The 23,230-nt window shown below is 51.7% G+C and overlaps 4 protein-coding genes across 4 annotated transcripts in view; 2 read left to right on the top strand and 2 right to left on the bottom strand.

Annotated features, from left to right (window-relative positions):
* Positions 1 to 9: 9 nt before the first annotated feature.
* Positions 10 to 7,673, bottom strand: EEF1AKMT3 (EEF1A lysine methyltransferase 3). The gene is made up of 3 exons (XM_049625867.1): positions 7,434 to 7,673; positions 7,203 to 7,314; positions 10 to 2,111 (listed from the first exon to the last, which is right to left on the bottom strand). The coding sequence occupies exons 1-3, from the start codon at positions 7,608 to 7,610 to the stop codon at positions 1,720 to 1,722; spliced, it is 681 nt and encodes a 226-aa protein (XP_049481824.1). The 5' UTR covers positions 7,611 to 7,673; the 3' UTR covers positions 10 to 1,719.
* A 499-nt stretch (positions 7,674 to 8,172) lies between these two features.
* METTL1 (methyltransferase 1, tRNA methylguanosine) lies at positions 8,173 to 11,517 on the top strand. The gene is made up of 6 exons (XM_049625866.1): positions 8,173 to 8,343; positions 9,074 to 9,237; positions 10,213 to 10,397; positions 10,488 to 10,601; positions 10,761 to 10,862; positions 11,026 to 11,517. Exons 1-6 carry the CDS (start codon positions 8,231 to 8,233, stop codon positions 11,179 to 11,181), a joined length of 834 nt encoding a protein of 277 aa, XP_049481823.1. The 5' UTR covers positions 8,173 to 8,230; the 3' UTR covers positions 11,182 to 11,517.
* Positions 11,518 to 12,605: 1,088 nt separating this feature from the next.
* Positions 12,606 to 17,327, top strand: LOC125919261 (25-hydroxyvitamin D-1 alpha hydroxylase, mitochondrial). Its single transcript, XM_049625859.1, has 9 exons — positions 12,606 to 12,871; positions 13,529 to 13,719; positions 14,227 to 14,429; positions 14,510 to 14,710; positions 14,796 to 14,968; positions 15,175 to 15,347; positions 15,554 to 15,632; positions 15,917 to 16,114; positions 16,432 to 17,327. Exons 1-9 carry the CDS (start codon positions 12,677 to 12,679, stop codon positions 16,543 to 16,545), a joined length of 1,527 nt encoding a protein of 508 aa, XP_049481816.1. The 5' UTR covers positions 12,606 to 12,676; the 3' UTR covers positions 16,546 to 17,327.
* Positions 17,328 to 19,270: 1,943 nt separating this feature from the next.
* MARCHF9 (membrane associated ring-CH-type finger 9) overlaps positions 19,271 to 23,230 on the bottom strand; it is a 28,385-nt gene continuing 24,425 nt past the window's right edge. Inside the window, exons 2-4 of the mRNA XM_049626695.1 lie at positions 22,517 to 22,702; positions 21,369 to 21,561; positions 19,271 to 21,106 (exon numbers count right to left, since the gene is read on the bottom strand). Coding sequence (XP_049482652.1) covers positions 20,772 to 21,106; positions 21,369 to 21,561; positions 22,517 to 22,702 — 714 coding nt within the window. The 3' untranslated portion in view covers positions 19,271 to 20,771. The remainder of the gene's footprint in view (positions 21,107 to 21,368; positions 21,562 to 22,516; positions 22,703 to 23,230) is intronic.

Here is a 23,230-nt window from a genome sequence, read left to right as displayed (position 1 = left end):
CGTGGCGGCGGGGCCAAACTTCTCCACTTCAACGCGACAAGCGAGGGCAGCGCCACCTGCTGACCGGGGGTGGGCACGCTCCTCAACTCGGCTTCACTTTCCGCAACTGCATTTCGCAAGGAAATTACCGCGCCCCCCCTCCCCGCTCTCGGTGAAAATAACGCAAACCGTGAGACAAAGTCGTCGCAAAATAACAATCCAAGACATGCGGCAACACTTTATGCTTCTTTATTTACATTCATCTTTCACAGTCATTATATATTTAAGACACGACAAACTGCAAGGTAGGCGGGTGGGTTCAGAAATTTGGCCAAAGGTGGCCTAGGGAGGAGGTAGGGGTGGAGTCCCTTCAACAAACCCTGTGAATGCTTGTTGAATGAGCAAAATAGTTGTTGAACATCTACCATATGCCGCGAGGTGTGCTACGCTTCACGGAATTAGAGAGGAGTAAACCCCAGCCCTACCCTCCAAGGTAATCTAATGGCGAGAAAATAGGGAACCGGTACCAATGACCACCCAAGACATACCCATAAGAGGAACAGTGACAGGGTCTCTAGAGAGAAAGAAATCACATCCAAACAAGAGGCTCAGTAAAATCTTTTTTCAGGAAAGAGGCTAAGAGTAATAAAGATTTTGACAGGTAGAAATAGCCCTTCCAGGCAGGGAATCATCAAAAAGAATGAAGAAAGCAGGAAGTTTGGGTGTGGATTTAGGGAACAGAGTAGACATCTGTAATTTGCCCAGGGGTTGCAGTACATGTAGGAAACCAGTTGAAAATGCAATGGAAGGGTGGTTTGGGGTCACACAGGATAGACTGAGCACCAAGCCAAGGCGCTTATTCTTGCTGTAGGCAGCAGAAGCCAGTCACAGCTGATTTTGGAAGATCACAAGAGTTTGATAAATGGCTTGAAGGGGAGAGAATGAAGGCCAGGAGGCCGGAGGAGGTGTTATGTGGCCCAAGGAGTATGTAAAGAGAGCCCCAAGCAGAGACACCACAGCAGGGAGAGAATAGAGGTGAAGACAAAACATGCTGGGAAGGAAGGACCGACAGCACTTGGAAACCTAAAGAAAAATCAAAGATGAGAAGAACCTAGTACTTAGTGGTCAGGGCTCTAGCTCGAAAATAGATGAAAGAAGCTAGAGTCCAAAGGACAACTTTGCTGCCTATCCCTGGCTTCAGGGCAGGGAGGACTTGACCCAGTTAGGGCCATGGTCCCACCAGACTCTAGAAGCAAGAAGTGGCTGGTCTGAGGCTTCTTCCTTCCTAGCGCCCACCCCCACCCCAACAAAAGCCAGAGTTCTTTGGATGCAGAAATGGTCTTCTTTCCCTTTAAAAGAAATTCCATTAGAATCTGGAATCCATCCTCCTGGAGCAGGAGCAGAAAGGTTCAGTGACAGTCTCTCTGCAGCCACTGCTCTCACCTCCCATATGCCTCCCCTGCCCCTAGAAATCCTGGACACCCTCCTATCTTCCTCCTCTGAGAACAAGAGCTGGGGACTTCCTTTGTGCTCTAACCCAGTGCTGTTAGGGCTCTGAGACTCCTAGCAAGCAGGCACCTTCCTGCGCTTGCCTAAGAGCATCTGGGGGGGGGGGGGGACAAAAAAGGAGGAAAGAGAGAGGCGAGGGAAACCCATACTTTTCTTCCTTGTGTTTATGGCTTTGGAGATATGGCAGTTTCTTTCTTAGGACAAGGGGTTCAGAGGAACAGAAGGGTGATGTCAAGCAGGTCTTGGTTCCCTGTGCCTGGCCCTATAGATGTTGACATTTTCATCCTCATCCCGCTGGGCCAGCTCCAGTTGGAAATGCTGGGGGAGGAGATGCTGAAAGAAGCTCTCTGTCCCATGCTCCTCTCTCATCTTGGAGGCCAGATAGATGGTGCCATGGGGCCCGCATAGGTGCTGAAGGGTGCCCAGCAGCAGCGGGAAGGTGGGCTCCAGGTACACGATATCGGCCCCCAGCACCAGGTCATAGTCTCCGGGGAAGACATGCTGGTCAATCCCCCAGGACAAGGCGCGGACCTGGGCCCGGCCTCCAGCCGGCACATTGGCCTGGACGTTGCCCCGGATCTGCTCTAGGGCCAGGGGCAGGTCAGTGATGGTAACATCCCCCCCTGAGAGAGAGGAAGGAGGAGAAATGCAAGTCAGAGGGACCAATCGAGGGGTCTTGGCTCCTGCCCAGAAGATCCAGAGACCTCAGGGCCTAGAGGACAGTGTCTTGACAGCCCAAAGTGAACATTTTGGCTTTTAGTTACCCTCACCTCCATCTCACCCACTGCCGTTCTCATTACATTCTATAACATCAGCGTTCCCTCTGAGCTAATCTTCAACCTCTCTGCCCAACACACAACAATCAGCTGTCAGCAGAAGCCTGGGCAGGACCAAGCTGGACATGGGCTGCGCACCCAGCCTCTACTGACCGAAACCAAACTTCATGGGTCGGGAAAAGTTCCCAGAAGACATGACCTCAGCAAGCCTTAAAGAACAAGTAGGAGTTAGTTAGTCAGGTGGAGCCTTCCAAGCAGAGAACAGAAAGTACAAAGGCCTGGTGGTGAGAGGCATGCATATTCAAGGAAGGCTGAATCTTAGGGCATGTGGAAGGGAGGAGAAAAGTGTCAAGACAAGAGAATAATGACGACATGCTGAAGAGACTCAGGCTTGATCCCGAGGGTGGTGGGTTTTATAGGTAGAGGCAGAGAGTGAAGATAATCAGATTAGCACTTCAGAAAGCTTCATTCATGCAAGAAATAACAGGTATCGAGCACCCACTAAGTTCTGGCAGTATAGTGGTGAGCAAGATAAAACCTCAGCCTTCCTTGGGTTTTATTTCAGAGGTTTTGAGTTTTATTTTACACTAGGTACTGCAAAACTAATCATGATCATGATGACTGTTACAGAACAGGAAGTACTAAGGATTCCTTTCTTCGTTAATATTTGTTAGGTGCCTATATGCCAGGTGCTGAGAATACAGCAGTGAACCAATCAGCCAAGAATCCCTCCGCTCATGGGAATTATGGTCTAGTGGCAAAAAGTGGACAATGAACGAAACAAGTAAAAGGAATGACACTGTTCATCAAATGGTAATAGGCGCTATGGTGAAGCGTTAAGCAGAGAAAGGGGAGAACTGCTTATGGGAGGGGGCAGGGAGTGTGATTTTAAATTGAGTGGTTAGGGAAAGCCTCACTACACAGATTATGTTTGGGCAAAGACCTGAAGGAAATGATGGAGCAAACCATGTGGACCTCTCAGGCTAAAATGTACCAAATGAGGGACTGGCAAGTGCAAAGACCTTGCACCAGAAGTGTGTCCACAGGAAGGCCGGTGGCTGGAGCAGAGTAGGTGAGGAGGAAAGCATGGGCCAGATCCTCACCAGGGCCTTGTAAGGAGGCTGTGAGAAATTTGGCATTTACTGAGACAGGAAGCTATTGGAGAATTTTAAGTGGAAGAATGGCATAAACTGACTTCAGCTTTAAAAGGATCACTCTGGGGGTGCCCGGGTGGCTCAGTTGGTTAAGCATCCGAAATCAGCTCAGGTCATGATCTCGCAGTCCATGAGTTCGAGCCCTGCATCAGGCTCTGAACTGTCAGCACAGATTGAACCTGTTTCAGATTGTGTCTCCCTCTCTCTCTCTCTCTCTCTCTGCCCCTCCCCTGCTTATGCTATCTCTCTCTCAAAAAAGAAATAAGCATTAAAAATAAATATCTTTTAAAAGGATCACTCTAGCTGCTATGATGAGAAAGGACCACAGAGGGGTAAGGCCAGAACCAGAGACCAGTTAGGAGGCAGCTACAGTGACCCAGGTGAGAGGTGATGGTGGTTTAAACCAGGGCAGTAGCAACATCTAAGAAGTGGTCAGATCCTGAATGATTTTGAAGGTACAGTCAACAGGATTTGCTGACAGATTGGATACGAAATACTACAGAGAGAGAGACAGAAGTTGAGGACGGGTCCAAGATGTTTGACCTGACTGGCTAGAAGACCGAATTGCTATGTACTCAGAGAAGGAAGGCTGTAGGAGGAGCAGGACCAGACATGAAGATCATGGGTTCCTTTCTGAACACACTAAGCATGACATGCCCCCCCCAGACAACCACATGAAGATATCAGTAGGCAGGAGGTTCTATAAACAAGTCTGGAGATGGAAAGGAGGGAATTATAGAGTCATCAGCACAGAAAGGTTATTTAAACCCATGAGGTGATGGGATTGCTCAGGAGTGAGTGTAGACTGAAAACAGAAGGGGTCAAAGGACTGCTCCTGAGCCCTGGGACACTCAAACTTCCATTTGTCAAGATAAAAAGAAACCAAAGGAGATTGGAAAAGAGTGCCAGTGAGGTAAGCAGAAGGCAGAGGTGTGGTACTCTAGAAACAAAAGGAAGCATCTCAAGGAGGAAGGGCAGTCATATGCTGCAAAGTCAAGTAAGGTGGTTTCATGGCCGACTCTGGTTGGAAATAAAGTTGGAAATGAAACTCACAACCTTGACTCCTGCAACTGGGGGTGGAAGTGTGGAACAGATGGAGGGAAGAATAGTAAGACAGGTACTACAGACAATGACAAGTAACTCTTTTGAGGAGTTTTGTTGTAAGCAGAACAGAGAAATGAGGTGGTAACTGAAGGAATATGGACAACCAACAGTTTCCTTCTGAGATAGGAGAAAATATACCATATAGATAGATAGATAGATAGATAGATATAGATATAGATGTGTATGCATGCATAGACACACACACATAGAATGTTCCAGAGACAAGGAAAAACTGATAATGCAGGGGGACTGGGAGTGGGGAGGAGGTTTGCTGGAACAATGTCTTTGAGCAGATGAGAAGTTTCGGGGTCTTGTGAGAAGTGGAGGGCTTGACCTTAACTAGGGGCACAATGTGTTCATCCATGGTAACAGGGGAGAAGGCAACCCTTAAAAAAGATATAGACAGGTGAGGAGACGTTGTGATAAGAACATGTGGACATTTTCTATGAGAAAATAGAAGCAATCAGAAGAGATGGGCAAGAAAGTCATCAGCTGAGGGTGAAGACGGGGGAGGAGGCATTGGCAGGTTTGAAAGCGAAAAGGTAAGCAAGGGAAGTGTAATAGACTAGCTGGGTGGCAGGTAAGGACGCACCTGAGGTTAATAACAATAAATTTAAAATGAAACCAGTCAGCACAGTTGTGTATACGCTACAAGGGCCCACCTTAGCCTGGAGGTGGGGATATCAAAGAGGCCTTCCCTTGGAAGGGATGTTTGAGCTGAGCATTGAAGGATGAGTATGAATTAACCAGGTGATCCAAGCACTGCAAACAGAGAGTAGTCTGTGTGAAGGCTCCAAGGATGGGAACATCAAGATGGACTTGAGGCACAGACAGAAGGCCAAGATGTAGCACGAGGAGTACAAGAAGGGAGGGAGGGCACAAAAAGAGTCCAGAGAGGGAGGCAGGACCTTGGAGGCCATGCTACAGGTGTTGGTTTGATCTTGAAAGAACAAGAAGTCATTGAAAGATGGAGGTGAAAGGTAAGTACAACTGCATTCTTGAAGAGATCACTCTGACTGCTGGGTAGAGTGGGCAGAGGTCTAGGTGGGGGCAAGGATTCAAAGCAGAAAGACAAGTTTGACTAAATGTAGTAATCCAAGCAAGTGACGGTGGAGGCATGGACTGAGGAACCATCAGTGTCAATGGAAAAACATGAAGTTCAAGAGGCTTTTAGGACATAAAATCAGTAGGAGTTGAGTAATGGATATGGGGGTGAGAAAAAGGGGCATGTATGTCAAAGGTGATGTCTAGGTTTCCCACTGGGGAGATGATGGTTTGATTAACTGGGATGGGGAAGCCTGGGTTCAGGAGGATCACAAGATCTAATTTAGGCATGCTAAACTTCCCAGGGGAAAGCTGGAAGACACTTGTGAAAACCCAGGGAAGTGGCCTGAACTAGAGATGGGAGGAAGAGGAGCAGACAGTAGGGGAAATATTAAGGACATATGACCCCCAGGATTGACTGATTGCAGGGATGTGAGTGGGAGAGGGCAAGGCACAAGATGACACCCGGATTTCTTACTTGGCAGCTGAATCAGGGGCAAAGGAGGTGAAGCCAGTCTTCGAGCATATAGAAACAGGTGTTCCCATCCATATTCCACACTTTTCTCCCATTTTAGCATAACTGCACACCTCTCGTCTGCTCATCCGTTGTGGAAAATTGCTCTTAACACTCCCTTGGTTCTTTCTGAGCCTGCTGTGTTCACACTGTTCACCTTCTCATTGGACAGAGCTTTCCCTTGATGAATTCCCAGGGAGTCAAGGGAGACATAGCCAGAGCATGTCCACTGGCTCTGTGCATACATCACCATAATTCCAGTACTGGAACATCTTCCTCTACCTTCCCCACTAGACCATAAGCTCTTCAGGAACAGGAAATCTGTCTTACTCACTGTTGTATCCCAATACCTGGCATGATTCTTGGAACATAGAAGACTCCAAGTACATACTGATTGAGTGAAGAGAAGAATGAATGCCTGCCTCTGGGAAGACCTCCCTGAAAGTGACCTAGTTGTATTCCCATGAATGAAGAAATTTGCATTGACATCATAAGTGTTTTAAATGAGTGTGTTGGGTGTGAGGTTTTGCCTGTCTGTTAGATTATAAATTAAGGAAATGTTTCCTTTGTAGTTTCGGGTTCTTGACAAAAGTGAAGCAAAACTTCCCTTCCCTTTTCCTTTCCCAAGTCTGTGGTGCCTAATTCCTACCCCACTTCCCACAAAACACACCCTAACCCTCAGAAACTCAAGCTTATTTCTCTCAAGCAGTCAAAGCCTTACAAATCTAAAATATATTCATGATAAAATTATAAAGCACTCCTGAGGTTTAATACATGCAGATTGCTCCCCCTACAGAGTCCCCCCCCCCACATATGCATTTTGACAAAAACCGCAAAGGCGGTTTTAAGTGACAGCATTGTCCACGAAAGCACAAAGAGCAAAAAGGTGGAAACAACTCCTTCCTCTAAAGCCTGCCCGATTTTTATTTCCGGCCCCCAAATCAACTACCCTGGGTGCTTTCTCTGGCGCGCGCGCGCGCGCGCGCACACACACACACACACACTGTGTTAAAAAGAGACTGATCTGGTTGCAAACCACTCCCTTCTCCCAAGAATCCAGGGAGTGACTATTCCTCCACCACCCAGTCCCCGCCACTCCCTCCTGCCACGAAGTTCACGCACCCTGCAGCGCAGCCAAGATCCCCACGATGCCCGTCCCCGCGCCCAGTTCGATCACTTTCTTGCCTCGGAAATCCACATTTTGACTTTCGAAATAGTTGCACAGGCTCAGAGCCTACGGGGGAAAAAAGGGAGAGAGAAAAAAACTGTTGCGGGGACGGCTCCATATGGGAGAGGGGGAGTCGGGGATCTGGACCTCCCTGGGACCCTCGTCCAGAGCCGCCCACTCCTCACCGCGTCCCACACTCGCGCGGCCACTCCAAGGCGGGAGCCGAAGTTCTGTGTGATGCTCAGCACGTGCCCACAGAAAGAGAAGCTGCTCTTCTCCGAGTAAGAGTCGGCAAAGAGCCCCACCTCCCTCGGGAACACGGATTCGGACTCTGATTCAGGATCTGCGCGGGGGTCCGCCATCTGGCCGAGAGAGCGCGCGGACACCGCGTCCAGCTCTGGGATCCCGGATCTGAGGCGGGGTAGGGGTGGGGGGCTGCGGGTCCACTCGGCTCCTCGGTGGCACCGAGCCCCGCCTCCCCGAGTCCGCCCTCCCTCCTGCACTTTGACTTCCTGGAGGTGGGATGAGGAGCTGCCCCTCCCGCTCCGGTCCCCAGCAGACACCCGACGGGGCCCACGTCGAACCACGGGGGGCAGGCCCTGGCGGACTGGTCCGAGACCCGGGTACGGGGTGGGGGCGGTGGAGCGAGGATCAATTGTGTAGGAAGCGGGGTCCTGGGACCCCTCTCACTTGCGGGGTGCATAGGTGCCTGCAACTAGGATGGTAACCCAGACCACGCAGAAGCGGGCTAAGCAAAGAGGCAAGGTGCCAAGTCAAGCCTTGCCAGCCCAGCAGGAGACCGGTGCCTCAAAGGCGTCCTCGGGCTCTGACCCCCTCCGGCCCTCCGCGCCGAGGGCCACCGAATTCACTCTGGGTCTTTAAAAGGCGGGGTCTGCTCACAACCTGCCTGAATGCGTCATTATCGTGCGACTCGGGCCTTGGTCTCCACGTGGGTTCAGTGGAGTAACCCGGAGCCGGGATCATGGCGGGAGCCGAGACTGGGGACGCGGCAGGAGCCGAGGCCCCGCAGCCCCAGAAGCGCTACTATCGGCAACGTGCTCACTCCAACCCCATGGCAGACCACACGCTGCGGTAGTGAGTGAGGGGGACGGGAGCAGCGGGAGGCAAAGGAGGGAGGAATGCTCGCAGCAGCTCGCAGCAGCTGGGAAAGACTACTGTGCTGGGACGGTCAGCAGGGTCTCAGACAAGGGATAATCGGCAGAGTGACGTCAGCTTTAGGGGTAGGACGCGGAGATTTGGCGGGGGCGGAGTTGGAGGGTTGGGAGGGGGCGTGGCTTCTGGCGGTAGTCTCAGTGGCGGCCCAAGTCTGGGGAGAGAGAGTAACTTGCTGAGACTGGAGTGATGCAGGCAGAATAGCGTTTCCATCTTTCGGTTTCGTTGATCGGATTTAATAAAAAGACAAACATATACATGAATCCCGCCCACCCCTTACTCTGTCCTCTTACCATAAAGCACATAAAAAAGAGTAAGGTCCCAGTGCCTTAGTCAGTCAGTCTCCGGGGGAAGGGGAACTTGTGCCCCAGAAAGGAGAGCTGCCTGACCGGAGTCACATCAACTCCTAGAAGTGGAGGATGGACAGGTCAGCAATCATGAGCCTCATGATGGGCCTATGATTCACACTGGGGGTTAAGGGTGGTTTCCATTGTGTCTCCTAGAGACCACAGGGCCCACTGTTAACAGAATTTTTGAGAAATGCCCTTTCCATTTACCTCCCACCCTTACATATTCGCCCACACACATGTAGTACCACTTCTGCAATGGCATGACCCACCTTCTCATGTCTCTCCTGTCTTCTCTCCAATAGCCCTGTGAAGCCAGAGGATATGGACTGGTCTGAGCTATACCCAGAGTTCTTCGCTCCACTGACTCAAAATAAGAGCCATGATGACCCAAAGGATAAGAATGAAGAGAGAGCTCCGGCCCAAGTAGAGTTTGCAGACATAGGCTGTGGCTATGGTGGCCTGTTAGGTAACATTCTGGCCTTTTCTCTAGGGCAAGGAGAGGCAATGCCTGGGTTCTGCTACCTCAGCAGGTTTGGTGGGGGCCATAGTTGGCCTTTCCCCTTCGGACCAGACACCAGTGCTGTGACATCAGTGTGGAGAGCCTCTACCTTCCCTGTACTCGGGGTCTGTGGCCTTTGCCCTGGAGAAGGGAGGGTGTTGTCTCAAATGCTTCTTAGAACTTGGGTTGTTGTCCTGTCTGGCCCCACCCCGGCCTCACTCCCTACTTGAGCCACTTCACCTGCAAGGTGCCGGGTCAGTGAGCTGGTCAGCACAAGCGTCAGAGATTAGTCACTGTGGCCAGTGATCCTGAACTGTCTTTCTCAGGGATTCCACCACTCTTCCTCCCCTCCCCCCTTATTCACCAGAACTCATTCTTTCTGCTCTACTCCCATGTTTTCAGGTTACTCTTGTATTGTCTGTATCGTCCCAGTCGTGCATGCCCGGCCACTTCTCTATTTTTATTTTTAACGTTTATTTATTTATTTTGAGAGAGAGACAGAGAGTGTGAGCAGAGGAGGGAGAGAAAGACACAGAATCCAAAACACGCTCCAGGCTCTGTGTCACAGAGCCTGACGCCAGGCCCGAACCCATGAACCGTGAGATCATGACCTGAGCCAAAGTTGGATGCTTAACCGACTGAGCCACCCAGGCACCCCTATTTTTAGTTCTTCCCATAGAGGTAACAGCGTGACAGAGAGAGGAAAAGCATGGTACTTGGTGGCAGAAAACCTTGGTTCAAGTTCCAGTTCTGCCTCTTCTTAGCTCTAAGACCTTGGGCATTTCTGACCCTCAGTTTTGTCATCTTCACAATTTACCACAGAGTGTTACGAGGATTAAATGAGACAGTGTGTGAAAACCCTGCACATGTATGAGGTGTATGGAAACCAGTGTATGAACACCAGTATGAGGTTGACGATTCCATTCTTATTTCTGTGCCCAGTGGAACTATCACCATTGTTCCCAGACACACTGATTCTGGGTCTGGAGATCCGGGTGAAAGTCTCAGACTATGTACAGGACCGGATTCGGGCCCTACGAGCAGCTCCTGGAGGTGGCTTCCAGAACATCGCCTGTCTCCGTAGCAATGCCATGAAACATCTTCCTAACTTCTTCCGCAAGGGCCAGGTGGGGAGGGGCCCCCATGGGTTAGGTTGGTAGGCAGGTGAGGCACGGAGGCCAGGTTTTCAACCCTGTCGATGCATGTCTGTCTCACAGCTGACAAAGATGTTCTTCCTCTTCCCTGACCCACATTTCAAGCGGACGAAGCACAAGTGGCGAATCATCAGTCCCACACTGCTGGCAGAATATGCCTACGTGCTTAGAGTCGGGGTGAGTCGGGAGTAGGAGGGAGGGTGGGGTGAGTGGCCTATTCAGAGACCTTCCACTAAGGATTCAGTGGGGGTGCATGTAGGACTCACACCACCTCTCCCATCAGCTCCCCGCTCAATTGCATGCAGCCCCCTGTCTAGAGTGATTTTGCCTGTGCAGGGGCTGGTGTATACCATAACGGATGTGCTGGAGCTACACGACTGGATGTGCACCCATTTTGAAAGGCACCCCCTGTTTGAGCGTGTGCCTCTGGAGGAACTGGTAAGTAGGTGGCCTAAAGGAAATGGCAAAGATGCAGGCCTTTTCCAGAGTGGTTCTGTAGTCTTTGAACCCAGCTCAGTGCCAGGGGGATGAGATAGGAGTCTCAGGGCCAGGGGCAACCTGAAAGGTGGGCAAGGATTTATTGGATTCTTCCTTTTCCCAGACTGAAGACCCCATTGTGGGACACCTGGGCACCTCAACCGAAGAGGGAAAGAAAGTCTTACGCAATGGAGGCAAGAATTTCCCAGCCATCTTCCGAAGAATACAGGATCCCACCCTCCAGGCAGTGACTCCTAATCCCCCCTCTCTTGGCCACTGACTGCTTACCTTGCCTTAGCTTGACCCCTGGACCTTCCGAGCTGAGACTGCCAGGACCAAGAGGCGACAGTCTTTCAAAGAAGTTGGGAAACTGCCCAGGGCAGAAACCTGGGATTCACAACTACCCCTGACCTCACCTTGTTGCCCCTCTACCACCAGCAGAAAGCAAAAGAAACTGACTAGGAAGGTCAAAAGACCTTGAACCAGAAGGGATGTTTGGAAGGATGTGGGGTCTTGCTCTCCCTTAGCACTTCCTTCTCCTTCTGGGATCTCTCCTTCTCAGCTGGAGTGATGAATGGAATTCTCCACTGTCCATCTAAACTGCTTGCTAGACTCAGATCGCCTGTCCACTTGTGTTACTTTGCAGTCCTGGGGATAACATGTATACGTGGGTTGCTATTTCTCAGGAAAGACCAGAGCGTGTGTCCCGTGCCTTCTCCCATTCCCCCATCCTCTCCCTGCCTGAGACTTGACCCGAGGAATCTGCTGCCTTTATTGTTGCTGTCTCAGGAGAGTCAGGGCGGGGGGCACAGAGACCCTCTCCTTTTTCATGTTGACCTTCGGTTCCAGAACTTCAGAGCTAACTGACTGGCACAGATCCCAGTAGGGGCAGGGTGGGGGAGTGAGGAGCAGAGAACTAAACTATGCTGGCTTCTGAGGCTAAAAGTGAAAATCAGCTGCTGACTAGAAATCCCCCCCCAAAGAGGACTGAGTCAGCTGGAGGTTCAGAGCAAACACTTAGCCCTTGCTCCATCCAGGAGCCCAGAGAAATCTCTGAACTTTTCTAACTTGCAAAAGTTCCTTTGTTTCTGCTCGTCAAGCCCCAGACTCCCATGGCTGGAAGGACGGAGTCTGTTGACCTAAAACACCACCCCCTTCCTCCTGAGGAACAAAGATGAAGGCTCCTGGAGCCACTTTAAGCCATTAACTCACCCACCCTCTGCCCAGAGTCAGGTATGGGAGGGGGGAGGGAGAGATGTGGTAGTGTGGGAAAGTTCTGCTTATATCCAGAAAAGGTGCAGCCCCAGAAGCCAAGACTGGGGAGACAGCTACAGTAGTCCGGAAGGAGCTGGAGGATGGGGAATTCCTGAGGATGGGCCCAAGGGGGCCTGGCTCCCTGGGGAAGTGGGAATACTAGGGGCTGACCCTGTACCTCAGTATCCTAAACCTCACCAAATAGCCTTTCCCAGGAAGAGATCTTCAGGCTGCTGGGTTGGGGCACCAGCCCAGAAGGGGAAACTAAGGCAGGCCTCACCTCCCAAGAGGGTCATTGCAACATGAGACCCAAGAGAGCTGCCAGGCAACTCCAGCTCCGCCTACTGTTCCTGGGTATTAATCCCCAATCCCCAACTTGACCACTCAGGGGAGGAGATTGGCTGAGGAGCTTGAAGAGGGGGCGTCACCACTATCCCTCCCAAAGCTTAAATAGGGGTTCAAACAAGAAAGCTAGGTGCTTGGGAAAAGCGCTTTCTTTCACGGGCTCCCTGAACCAGACCATGACCCAGACTCTCAAGCTCGCCTCCAGAGTGTTTCATCGCGTCCACCGTGCTCCCAAGCTGAGCGCCTCACTGGGTTCCAGAGGCTCCGACTCCGCGCCCAGGAGCTTGGCGGACATCCCAGGCCCATCCACGCCGGTCTTCCTTGCTGAACTTTTCTGCAAGGGAGGTCTGTCGCGGCTACACGAGCTGCAGGTAGAGGGGGGACATTGTTCCTGGAAATTAATGCTGGAGAAATTGGCTTTGACGACGCTAGAAAGGACAGACTAGTGCAGAAAGTAGGAAGAGGTCCAGTGAGAACAGATGCCCATGAACTATAGAGAAATTGGGGCTGCCGGCAGTGGCTTGACCTGCTCGGAGTCCATCCCTATACCCAGCAGAAGAGTGCGCTCAAAAAGCGCCTTCTTGCTCTGTAGAAGTTGGGGCCGAGTTAAGTCCAGAACAAGTGCTCGGGAGGCAGAAACGCACAGTACCTTAGCCGCGTTTCCAGCTTAAAGCTACAGGCTCTCCTATTCAGTCGCTGGGGGCTCGTCCAGAGAGAGTCCACGTGAGGAACCTTTGGGATCTCTCCGCCTCGGTTTACCCCGGGCGACCTAAGAGAGAACCTGAATGTCCGTCCGCTTTGTGCAAAGTTCCTCCGTCTTGCCCATCACACTCAAACTTCCTAGGGATGTGAAGCGAGGAAAAGAGAAGGAGGAGAGGTTTGAAGCGTCAGGGCTACATACCAGCTGGGAGCTCGTGAAGAGACTGAAGCTCCCCCTTGCACAGCCCAGCGAACACCCTTGGAGTTGGTACGGACCGAGCTGGATGCCGGCGGCCCACGTCTCCAGTGTCCGCCTCCCCTTCTCCCAGGTGCAGGGCGTCGCGCGCTTCGGTCCCGTGTGGTTGGCCAGCTTCGGGAAGGTGCGCACTGTGTACGTGGCGGCCCCTACACTCATCGAGCAGCTCTTGCGACAGGAGGGTCCCCGGCCCGAGCGCTGCAGCTTCTCACCTTGGGCAGAGCACCGTCGCCGCCGCCAGCGGGCTTGCGGACTGCTCACCGCGTGAGTCCTCTCTGGCCTCAAAGCCCAAACGTCCTGCTGCGCCCCTCTCCTGTGGCTGGTCTGGAGACAGTCTGTCTCGGGGTGTGGAGGGAGGTCGGCCTTTTCCCTCAACCTTCTGGTAAATGGGGCTTCCCACCCCTGCCATTTTCGCTCAAGCTCAGGTAAAGCCCCGCCCTTGCCCCACCGCCCATCTCTTTGTCTTTTGAAGCCAAAAGCCTGGGAATCCGCCGAAGGGGCGAAGGTACCAGGACCTAGGTGGAATGTCAGATTCTGTGACTCAAGTTACCCAGGAACCCAGGCCCCTCCGGGGCAGGAAATGAGTAACGAAGTAGGGGAATGGAAAGCGGGCACAGGCAGGGGCAGGTTTTGGTACCCCAGGGGAGCGGCGGCAGTCTCTTTCTGTCCACCCCGGCCGAACACGCTCCATCTTCGCTGCAGCCAGCTCCGTCCAGCCACCCCCACACACCCCCATCCGCTCTGATGCGCCCCCTCTCTGCACACCCGTAGGGAAGGCGAAGAATGGCAGAGGCTCCGCAGCCTCCTGGCCCCGCTGCTCCTCCGGCCTCAAGCTGCCGCCCGCTACGCCGGAACCCTAGACGACGTGGTCCATGACCTTGTGCGGCGTCTTCGGCGCCAGCGGGGACGCGGCGCTGGGCCGCCCGCTCTGGTTCGGGATGTGGCAGGAGAGTTTTACAAGTTTGGACTAGAAGGTGAGTCCCAAGGCAGGGGCAAGTGTAGGAGGCACCCGCCTGGGCTTCTCAGTGCCCTGACAGCGCCCCCTCGCGCCCAGGGATAGCCGCCGTGCTCCTGGGTTCACGCCTGGGCTGCCTGGAGGCCGAAGTGCCTCCAGACACAGAGACCTTCATCCGCGCGGTGGGATCGGTATTTGTGTCCACGCTGCTGACCATGGCGATGCCTAGCTGGCTTCACCGCCTCGTGCCCGGACCCTGGGGCCGCCTCTGCCGAGACTGGGACCACATGTTTGCATTTGGTAAGGCATGGAAATGAAGTGAGGATAGGGGAACATAAAGCTGTTCGGGGATGGTGAGGCATCCCTGTACCTTCTCCCCACACAGCCCAGCAGCACGTGGAGCGGCGAGAGGCCGAGGTAGCCTTGAGGAGCAAGGGAAAGCCTGAGGAGGACGTGGGATCTGGGGCACACCTGACCTACTTCCTGTTCCAGGAAGAGTTGCCTGCCCCGTCCATCCTGGGCAATGTGACAGAGCTGCTACTGGCCGGAGTGGACACAGTGAGGTTCTCCTCCCTGTTGGGAGCCCAACTTCCAGAGCTTATCCTCTCCAGTTTCAGGGGCCACCCTGCTGCTGCAGGGGATCCACTATGGCCCTTTAGGCCAGCTTGGCTTAACACCTCCTGAGCTCCAGACTACTTCATATTCTGCCCTCTTCACTGGGTCTCCACTCGTAACGCCTCTGATGCTCTCACCTGTCCTCTCAGGTATCCAATACACTCTCCTGGGCTCTATATGAACTCTCTCGGCACCCAGAAGTCCAGACAGCACTCCACTCTGAGATCACAGCTGCCCTGGGCCCTGGCTCCAATGCCCATCCTTCAGCTACTGCTCTATCCCAGCTACCCCTGCTGAAGGCGGTGGTCAAGGAAGTGCTAAGGTGAGGGAACAGGACAGGAGGAGCTAGAGAAAATGCTGGGAAGGCCTGGGGAAGCAGGTAGTGAGTGGGAGTAGGGAGAGAGAGCAGAGGAAAATGGTACTCTACTCCTGGCCAAGAATGGGTTTGGACGTTGTGGGCTGAGGGATGAGAGGGAGGCTACAAGTCCTGGCCTCACCTTGCTGTTTCCCTCTGGCTCTGCAATCCAGACTATACCCTGTGGTGCCTGGAAATTCCCGTGTCCCAGACAAAGACATTTGTGTGGGTGACTATATTATCCCCAAAAATGTGAGTAGAGCCTATGGATCCCTTTTGCTAAGCCATCCCCTCACTCTCTTGGGCCCCGTCCTCTTCTCAAACATTCCACATAAGCCCTTCACCCTCCCTTTGGCCTGAATGCCTCTCTCTAGGATAAAATGGGACAGTGGAGAAATCATTCCAAAAGTAGCCCCAGAAAACTTCACCATAACCAACCAGAGCCTGCCTTTGCTCCAATCCATGTATCCTCTTTTCCATGTCCCTCCCTGCATTCATGGGCCCAAACTGACAAGTTTATGTTCCTTTCCCACCAGACGCTGGTCACACTGTGTCATTATGCCACTTCAAGGGATCCTGCCCAGTTCCCAGAGCCAAATTCTTTTCGTCCAGCTCGCTGGCTGGGGGAAGGTCCAGCCCCCCACCCATTCGCATCTCTTCCCTTTGGCTTTGGCAAACGCAGCTGCATGGGGAGACGCCTCGCAGAGCTTGAACTGCAAATGGCTTTGGCTCAGGTGAGTGATCTAGACATGAGAGACTCTAACCCTCTAAAGCCATGAACTCTTCTGACAAGCATAGCAAAATATATGACTTGGTAAACCTAATCCTCTGAAATATCGCAATCCTGTTATAGATCTAGAAGGTGAGCAAAGGTATTTAGACTATCTTTTTCCCTGCCATAATCCCTTACCCTCATTAACCAAGAAATTCTCTACTGACCACAGGTGCCATTTCAACATCAACTAACCTAACACTAATAATGCCCTTTGCCAATCACACCCACCATTGTAGACCCCTCCCATAGTGATAGCCTTCTTCCTCCCCTTTCCAGATCTTGACTCACTTTGAGGTGCAGCCTGAGCCCGGTGCTGCCCCAGTCAGACCCATGACCCGGACTGTCCTGGTACCGGAGAGGAGCATTAACCTACAGTTTGTGGACAGATAGTCCTGTGGATGGAGGCTGTCATCATCACACTTTCTCTCATTGCAGGGATCTATCAGGCACAAGACCAAGAGATATGTATTCCCCCTGAAACCTGTCTATCTGACCAGACTGGTTAAAGGGACCATAGCAAACTGTTTGAGGCAGCCCTGACCAAGGTGTGAAGTAGGCATTGGCCTCACCCATCAGGCCCTGAGAAAACCATGATCCTTGTGTCTGCTCAGCCTTTCTTCTGGTCATATCATAGGTATCCTTCAAGGGCCAACTCAAATTTTAACTAATAATGTTGGGTGGCCTGGGGAAGGACTCAACCACTGCCCTTTTGGGGCTTCTACAGTGTTTAGGAGCTGCTGGCTAAGCACTTATCACCATGTGAGCTAAGTGATTGTGCATCTGGTCTGCACCTGGCTCCTTGCATGTGAGCTCTTTGAGAGGAAGAATGAGACCTTATTCAGTCTTTATATCCCCTGCCAAGGCCTATCCCTGATTGGGTGACTCCATACAGGTTCTCAGATTGAATCTGGACCATGTGGCAGAAGGGATAAGCAGCTTATCAGGCTCTGTCTACTCTCTTCCTTCCTCATCTTGCCCCTACCAAGGAGAGTGTGCCCTCACCTGGTTTATGATGTTTTAAAACTCTCCTTGACTCTCTAATCACTATTAGGAGTTGGCTTGTCCCACCAGTTAGTTCCCAGACAGAGACGTCTTTGGGCCTGTACCTGCCTACACCTTCCTATCATATGTGGAATTTTTCAATATTCACAGTTTTGAAATAAAAGAATCGAATGTTTCATCCTTGACTTTTGATTTACTTCTCTTCCACTTCTACTTCCTAGAAGTCCTAGAGGCAAGGCCCTCAACCAAATCCCCTACTTTGATTTCTCTGGTCCTGGGAGTGACCTCCATAACAATGGGAGGTCTAGACACCTGGAAGAGTGGTTTGCATCACAAACCCAACACGTTTCTGTCTGTACAGGGAATAGCTAAGTCTGGCTCCCTAGAAGAGATTTAAGGGGGTGGTGGTGAAAAGTACCTGCAAGGGCTAGGCTATAAAAGTGGGTTGGGGAGCACAGGATTTGCAGAGATGGCCAGAGGCAACTGACTCTGGTGGAAGTGCTTTTGGAACCTGGACTGCCAGGACTGGAGGATGTCTGCCCTCTCTGGAAAAGTTGCTCCAAGCTAATTTCCTTCAGAGAAAGACAGGGGTACATGCACAGAAATGAATTCAGACAGGATGAAACCTGAGTGTGGGGGTGGCCAGAAGCCCTGGGGCACTGAGGCAGAAGGGGGGTGGGCAGAAGGAGCCTCTGTTTCCCTGAATCAGCATTCTCTGGCCCCCCGAGAGGCTGGGCACAGTTCTCCCCTTGTGATGTATACAGATTAACTCATCTTCCATACAAATAAATCTCTCAGCACACTCCCAGCAGCCCCTCTGTAGCCTAGATTCCCCTCCCCATGTCAAGACTTGCCCCCCTTCTTCCTGCTCCTCTCCATTCCGATTAGCTGGATAGAGATGGAGATTTCTTCACTTCACACTTCCTCCTCCTCCCCTACCACATCGGCCCCCTGCCCTAGACATGGCTACCTGACCACAGACATTGTCTGCTACTGGGCCTTCTGGGGGTATCCATTTTTGTAAGATCTACAGAGGGGCACAATATACCCAAGGCACTGTGCAGAGACTAAGGTTTGTGTGCCTTTACTGTCCCTCCTCTCAACTCTCTATTGTATTCTCCATCTCCACCCCCACTCCTCTATTACTAAGCTTAACTTGAACCTAAGTGACCTGATTTTTAGCAGATCTGAGCTTTGAGGGAGAATAAAGCCCAGCTTCCTCTCACACCCTGTCCCCTGGAATCAGTGATGAGAACTCTGTACACCCACATTCCTCATTGGGTAAGTAGGACTGCTCACTTGAGGGCAGCAGTCCCATGACCCCTTTCCTAGACTAGAATTTCTTTAAGTTGGAAAAAAGGAAGGAGAGAGGACCATACTGGTTGCTGGTCCCAACCCCCATACCAAGCAAGACCTCCAATGGTACTGAAAGGGAGGGAAACATACTGTCTCAACTGACCTAATTTTAGGACCCAGAATGAAACTGGAGAGAGTGTATTTGTGTGTATATGTTCTTTGGTGTGTCTAAGCTTCCAAGGAGGGCCATCATCATGAACAGCCCAGGTTTGGCACAAGAAACCCCACCTATGTCATACCTACCTGTCATATTTGCCAGAATAGGTACTAGTAGTCACTCTGATTTGCTGTCTTCCTTCTGGTCCCCACCAGTTATTTTGTGAATAGCAAATCAGGAAAGTCTGACCCTTCTGTCTTCCCAGGTGAAGAATGTGGAGGGTTATCTCTCTAGGCAAACAATTTCCCACTGGAAAAAAATCGGCCTCTGTCCCCTCTCTTTGATCTCTCTCCCTCTCTTTTGTTAGAAGAGATACACTCCAGTACTTCCAGATGACTCAAACCTGCCTTTAGCTTCAGTTCCTCCATTCCCAGGAGAGTCTGGGTGCCAGCACCATGGACAGCAGCCAAGACCCCCCCCCCCCCCCCCACACACACACACCCCTTTTACAGAAGGATGGAGAAGACCATTTCCAAGGCAAGGATGTGACCTTTAGTAGACCTTTAGTAGAGAAGCATTTCCCCAAAAAACATCCCCAGGGAGGAGGCAAAACAGAATCTTCCTGAGGAAAGGACCAATAATAGGAAAGGCGTCTGGATCTGACTTAACAATGTATGAAGTAATTATTTTAATTGCTGATGAATAGTTCACTTAAAAGACACCATCATTCATATAATACACAGCCCCAAGGCCTCAGGAGAAAGGGAGGAGGCCTCAGGCTGACCCACATTTTAACCAGTCCTTCCCAAACCTTTTCTCTATAAACAACAGCTCTCTATGCTGCTGCCTCCAAGCGCAATACCTTCCAGTTAATACCACTAGCTGGGGCACGGGATCAGACCTGTGACCCTGAACTTCCATAGGAATAGCTTAAGCTGGGGTTGGAGATTCATAACATTGGGACATTCTGTCTGTCTCACTCCAAATGAGTCCAAATTCATTTCACGCCACTTCTCTGGGTGAGCACATTACCTGGGAAGGACCAATAGAACCCACAAGATCCCCAGAAGAAGAAGGACAGCTCCATCCTTCCCCAGTCCCCAATGTTTAGGGGGTTGGGGAGCTCTCATTCTTGCAAATAACCACCATCCTTCACACTTGCGTATCTATTTCCCCTCATATTTCCGTATCTATTATGACACTCGACACGTATTTCCAAGGCTCTGTGCAACCCCAGATGAAAAAACACATTTTGGAATTTGTTAACCAGCTACTATTTGAAATAAATGGACCATCAGCTAGTCTAGAAATCTTTTTATGCCATCACTAATTTTCTTTGTGATGGCATTCAACCTGTCCCTCATTTATCCTCATTCCAACCCTATGAGGTAGACAGGAAAACCACGGCGGAGAGATTTTTTTTCTGGATCATACAACTTGCAGGTGGCAGGCCCACCCCTTAGGTCCCTCTGAGCACTGCCACCTAGCAGCCAATGTGAATTATTCACCAACAAGTGGGAGTTACAGCTCCAACTCAGAACCCACTGTTGCACTGGGGATTCACAACCTCTGCAGAGAAACCTCCCCACACCTCCCAACCCTCCAGAAAAGCCCCAGATGAGAAAGGAGTCTCCACGTGCATATAAATGATTCTTTATGCCCTCCCCCCATGCAATGGGGGGTGGAGCAGGGGGAGGTCCCTCCCGCCCTCATGCAGGGAACGGAAGGTCAATGTATACTAGTCTTATTGCCAGCTGCCCTGTGGCCATGGGGTGGGGAATGGGGCGTCTACAACCCCTTTCTTCTGGCATTGGTCCCCCTTCACCAAGTCACTATGGTGGAGCTGGGGGGGCTGGAGGCCCTAGGAGCTGAGGTAAGGACGGTTCTCTAGGGAAGAAAAGATGCTCTTCCCACCTGCCCACTGGTTGCCCCAGGATAAGCGTGAGGAACTATCAGTGGGGGCTGGTATGTCATCCAGGTGTCTCTACCCAAGGGGCAGTAGAGGCCAGACAATGTCTCCAGCTTGAGGCTGCCCACAGAGATCCTCAGTGGTGGGGGCAGTGCACCCCAAGCACCTTGTCCAGGTGGTACCTCCAGCAGCCATGACAGCTTATCTCTGGCCGATGCACTGATGCAAGATCCCCGCTCCTGGAGTTCAATTTCAGACCGTGGTGACCCTCATGACAACCTCTCGGCCAGAATGGGAACTGGAACGGGCATCTGGCGGCCGCAGCTGTCCAAGGAGGTGCAGGATTGTGTAACCACAGCGCTGAGGCAAGAGCGTCCGCATGCGCTGGGCAGCCGGGGGGCGGCTGGTGGCCCCAGAGGGGGGGCCCGTCCTTGAGGTCCTGGGGCCCGGCTTCCCTGCCGTCCCTCCCCCTGTGTCTCCTCCTATGTCCTTGGTCTTGTCATAATTCAGGACCTTCCACTGCTGGTTCACTGCCTGCCAGCGCTTGAAGATGCGGTAGACAGAGGAGCCTTCATGCACGATAAGGCCTGAGCGAAAGGGAGAAGAGATCCAGGGTCACCTGCTGCCCAGACCTAGGCCAGGGGTACTTAAGCAAATATAGGCCAGAGTGAGGAGATAGGGTATGCAAAAGACCTGAAGAGGCAGGGAAGGGAGGGGCACCAAGATAGCCCTAAAGGCTCCCAGTGGTAGAAAATTGTGGCTATGGAGCTAAGGGAATGGGCAGGGAAAGTTAAGTCTGTGAGTTGGAGGAAACCACTGAGTAGGTAAGGGGGAGAGGGGTGCCCTCACCTATGCAGACGACATCCATGAAGCCATACATGCCGTAGCAGATCTGAAAGAGCAGATCTTGCCGTTGCCACTTGGCTGAAGGGCTGAGTGAGGACCAGATGAGCCAGGAGATGCTGGCAACGAGGAAGAGAGAGCCCAGAACTATGGCTGCAATCTGGACCTTCTCGATGACCGTCAGGGAGATGGCCTGCCACTGTGTGGGAAAAAGGGCTCCAAAAAGTCACAGAAAGAAAAAGAGGGCCAGGTGGTGAGTGGCCCTGAAGAGGAAGATGCTCCAGAGCCTTCCTGAAACCCTTCAGGCAGGATTAACAATCTGTCTCCTGTGTGTCCTGATCAAACCTCGTATGGGGTACTTTTCACACCATCTGAGACCACTTGTCTGTCTTATGTTAGAAAGACAGGATCAGGCAAGTGCTCTGAACCCAGACCATTTAGGTTTGAATTCTAAATCCTAACTCCATCACTTACTGGCTGAGTAACTTTGGGCAAGTTTTTAAATATCTCTGTGCATCAGTGTTCTCATCTCTAAAATGGGGAAAGTAAGGGGCGCCTGGGTGGCTCAGTCGGTTAAGCATCCAACTTCAGCTCAGGTCATGATCTCACGGTTGGTGAGTTCGAGCCCCACGTCAGGCTCTGTACTGACAGCTCAGAGCCTGGAGCCTGCTTCGGATTCTGTGTCTCCCTCTCTCTCTCTCTCTCCCCCTCCCTGCTGGTGCTCTGTCTCTCTTTCTCTCAAAAATGAACAAACGCTAAAATGAACTTTTTTAAATAATAAAAAAATAAAATAAAATGGGGATAATAATGGCAGATAACTAATAGGATTATTATGAAGATTAAATGAGTTGCTACACACCAACAGTGTGACACATAGAACAAACTACACGTCTGCTATCATCATCACCTTCGGCATTATCGTCTTTTGCCTTTTCGTTGTCCCAGTGCCTAGGACAGTACCTGGAATACAGATGGTTCCCAATAAATGTGAATAAATGTAGGAAGGACTTACAGACAGACGGGAGATTATGGTAATGGTGGGCAGGGGTGCTTTGAGGAAAAAGTAAGCGGTTAAAATAGGCTCCCTGGAGAGTCCCTAATTCTGCTGCTGAAAGCCCTTGCCCCCCTCTGGAAGTTCCTTCCTAGCATCTCACCTGCAGTGGGTTCTTGGTGCTGATTGCCAGGACCTGGTACTTGAAGTAGCAGAGCTCACAGCTCCAGGAGCCCCTCTCACTGATCCAGCGAATGAGGCAGGGCTGGTGTGTGCAGCGCACTGAGCCGTCGCAGCGGCAGGGGCTCAGGAGCTCCCCCTGGAGGAAGAGTGAGGAGGGTCCGGTCAGCTGTCTCCAAGACCCCACTCCTCTCCAATCCAAGAAAGGGAAACCTCTCCAGGTCAGTCATTCTCCAACCTTAAAAAAATTCAGGCCTCTCACCCAAAACAGGGCAAGAAGGCTGAGGCCTCCGAAAAAAAGAAAAAAGTTAGAGCTCAGGGTAAACTTCCCTGACCAAATAGGTGAAGAACGAACCGAAATGGGGCTAGGAGAGGACTGAGTTTTCTCCTTTCCTAAAATTTGGGGAGGGTGCTCTTTATTAAGGCTTCCCAGATGGAAAGCTACCCCTTAGGTTCCAGAGAGGCAGGAGGGTCAGAGCTTCTGATCCATGCTTTCCTCCTCCATCCCATCGCTGTAAAGTGTTTCACAGATGTGGTACAGACTGGGATGGGTTATCGTCTTCAGTTTCCAAGTATCAAAAGGGGGGGGGGGGAGTTCCTGGGAGTGGGAATATGTTCCCCTTAATCAAGGAATCATTTCTCATAACAAAGGTACCCCCCCCCCCCCGCCCCATCCCAGGACAACTTTGTCCATAGC

The sequence above is a fragment of the Panthera uncia genome, chromosome B4, assembly GCF_023721935.1.
Source record: "Panthera uncia isolate 11264 chromosome B4, Puncia_PCG_1.0, whole genome shotgun sequence".
In the NCBI taxonomy this organism is placed as follows: domain Eukaryota; kingdom Metazoa; phylum Chordata; class Mammalia; order Carnivora; family Felidae; genus Panthera; species Panthera uncia.
The sequence above is the reverse complement of the archived record's forward strand: the minus strand, read 5'-3'. Positions and strand labels throughout refer to the sequence as shown.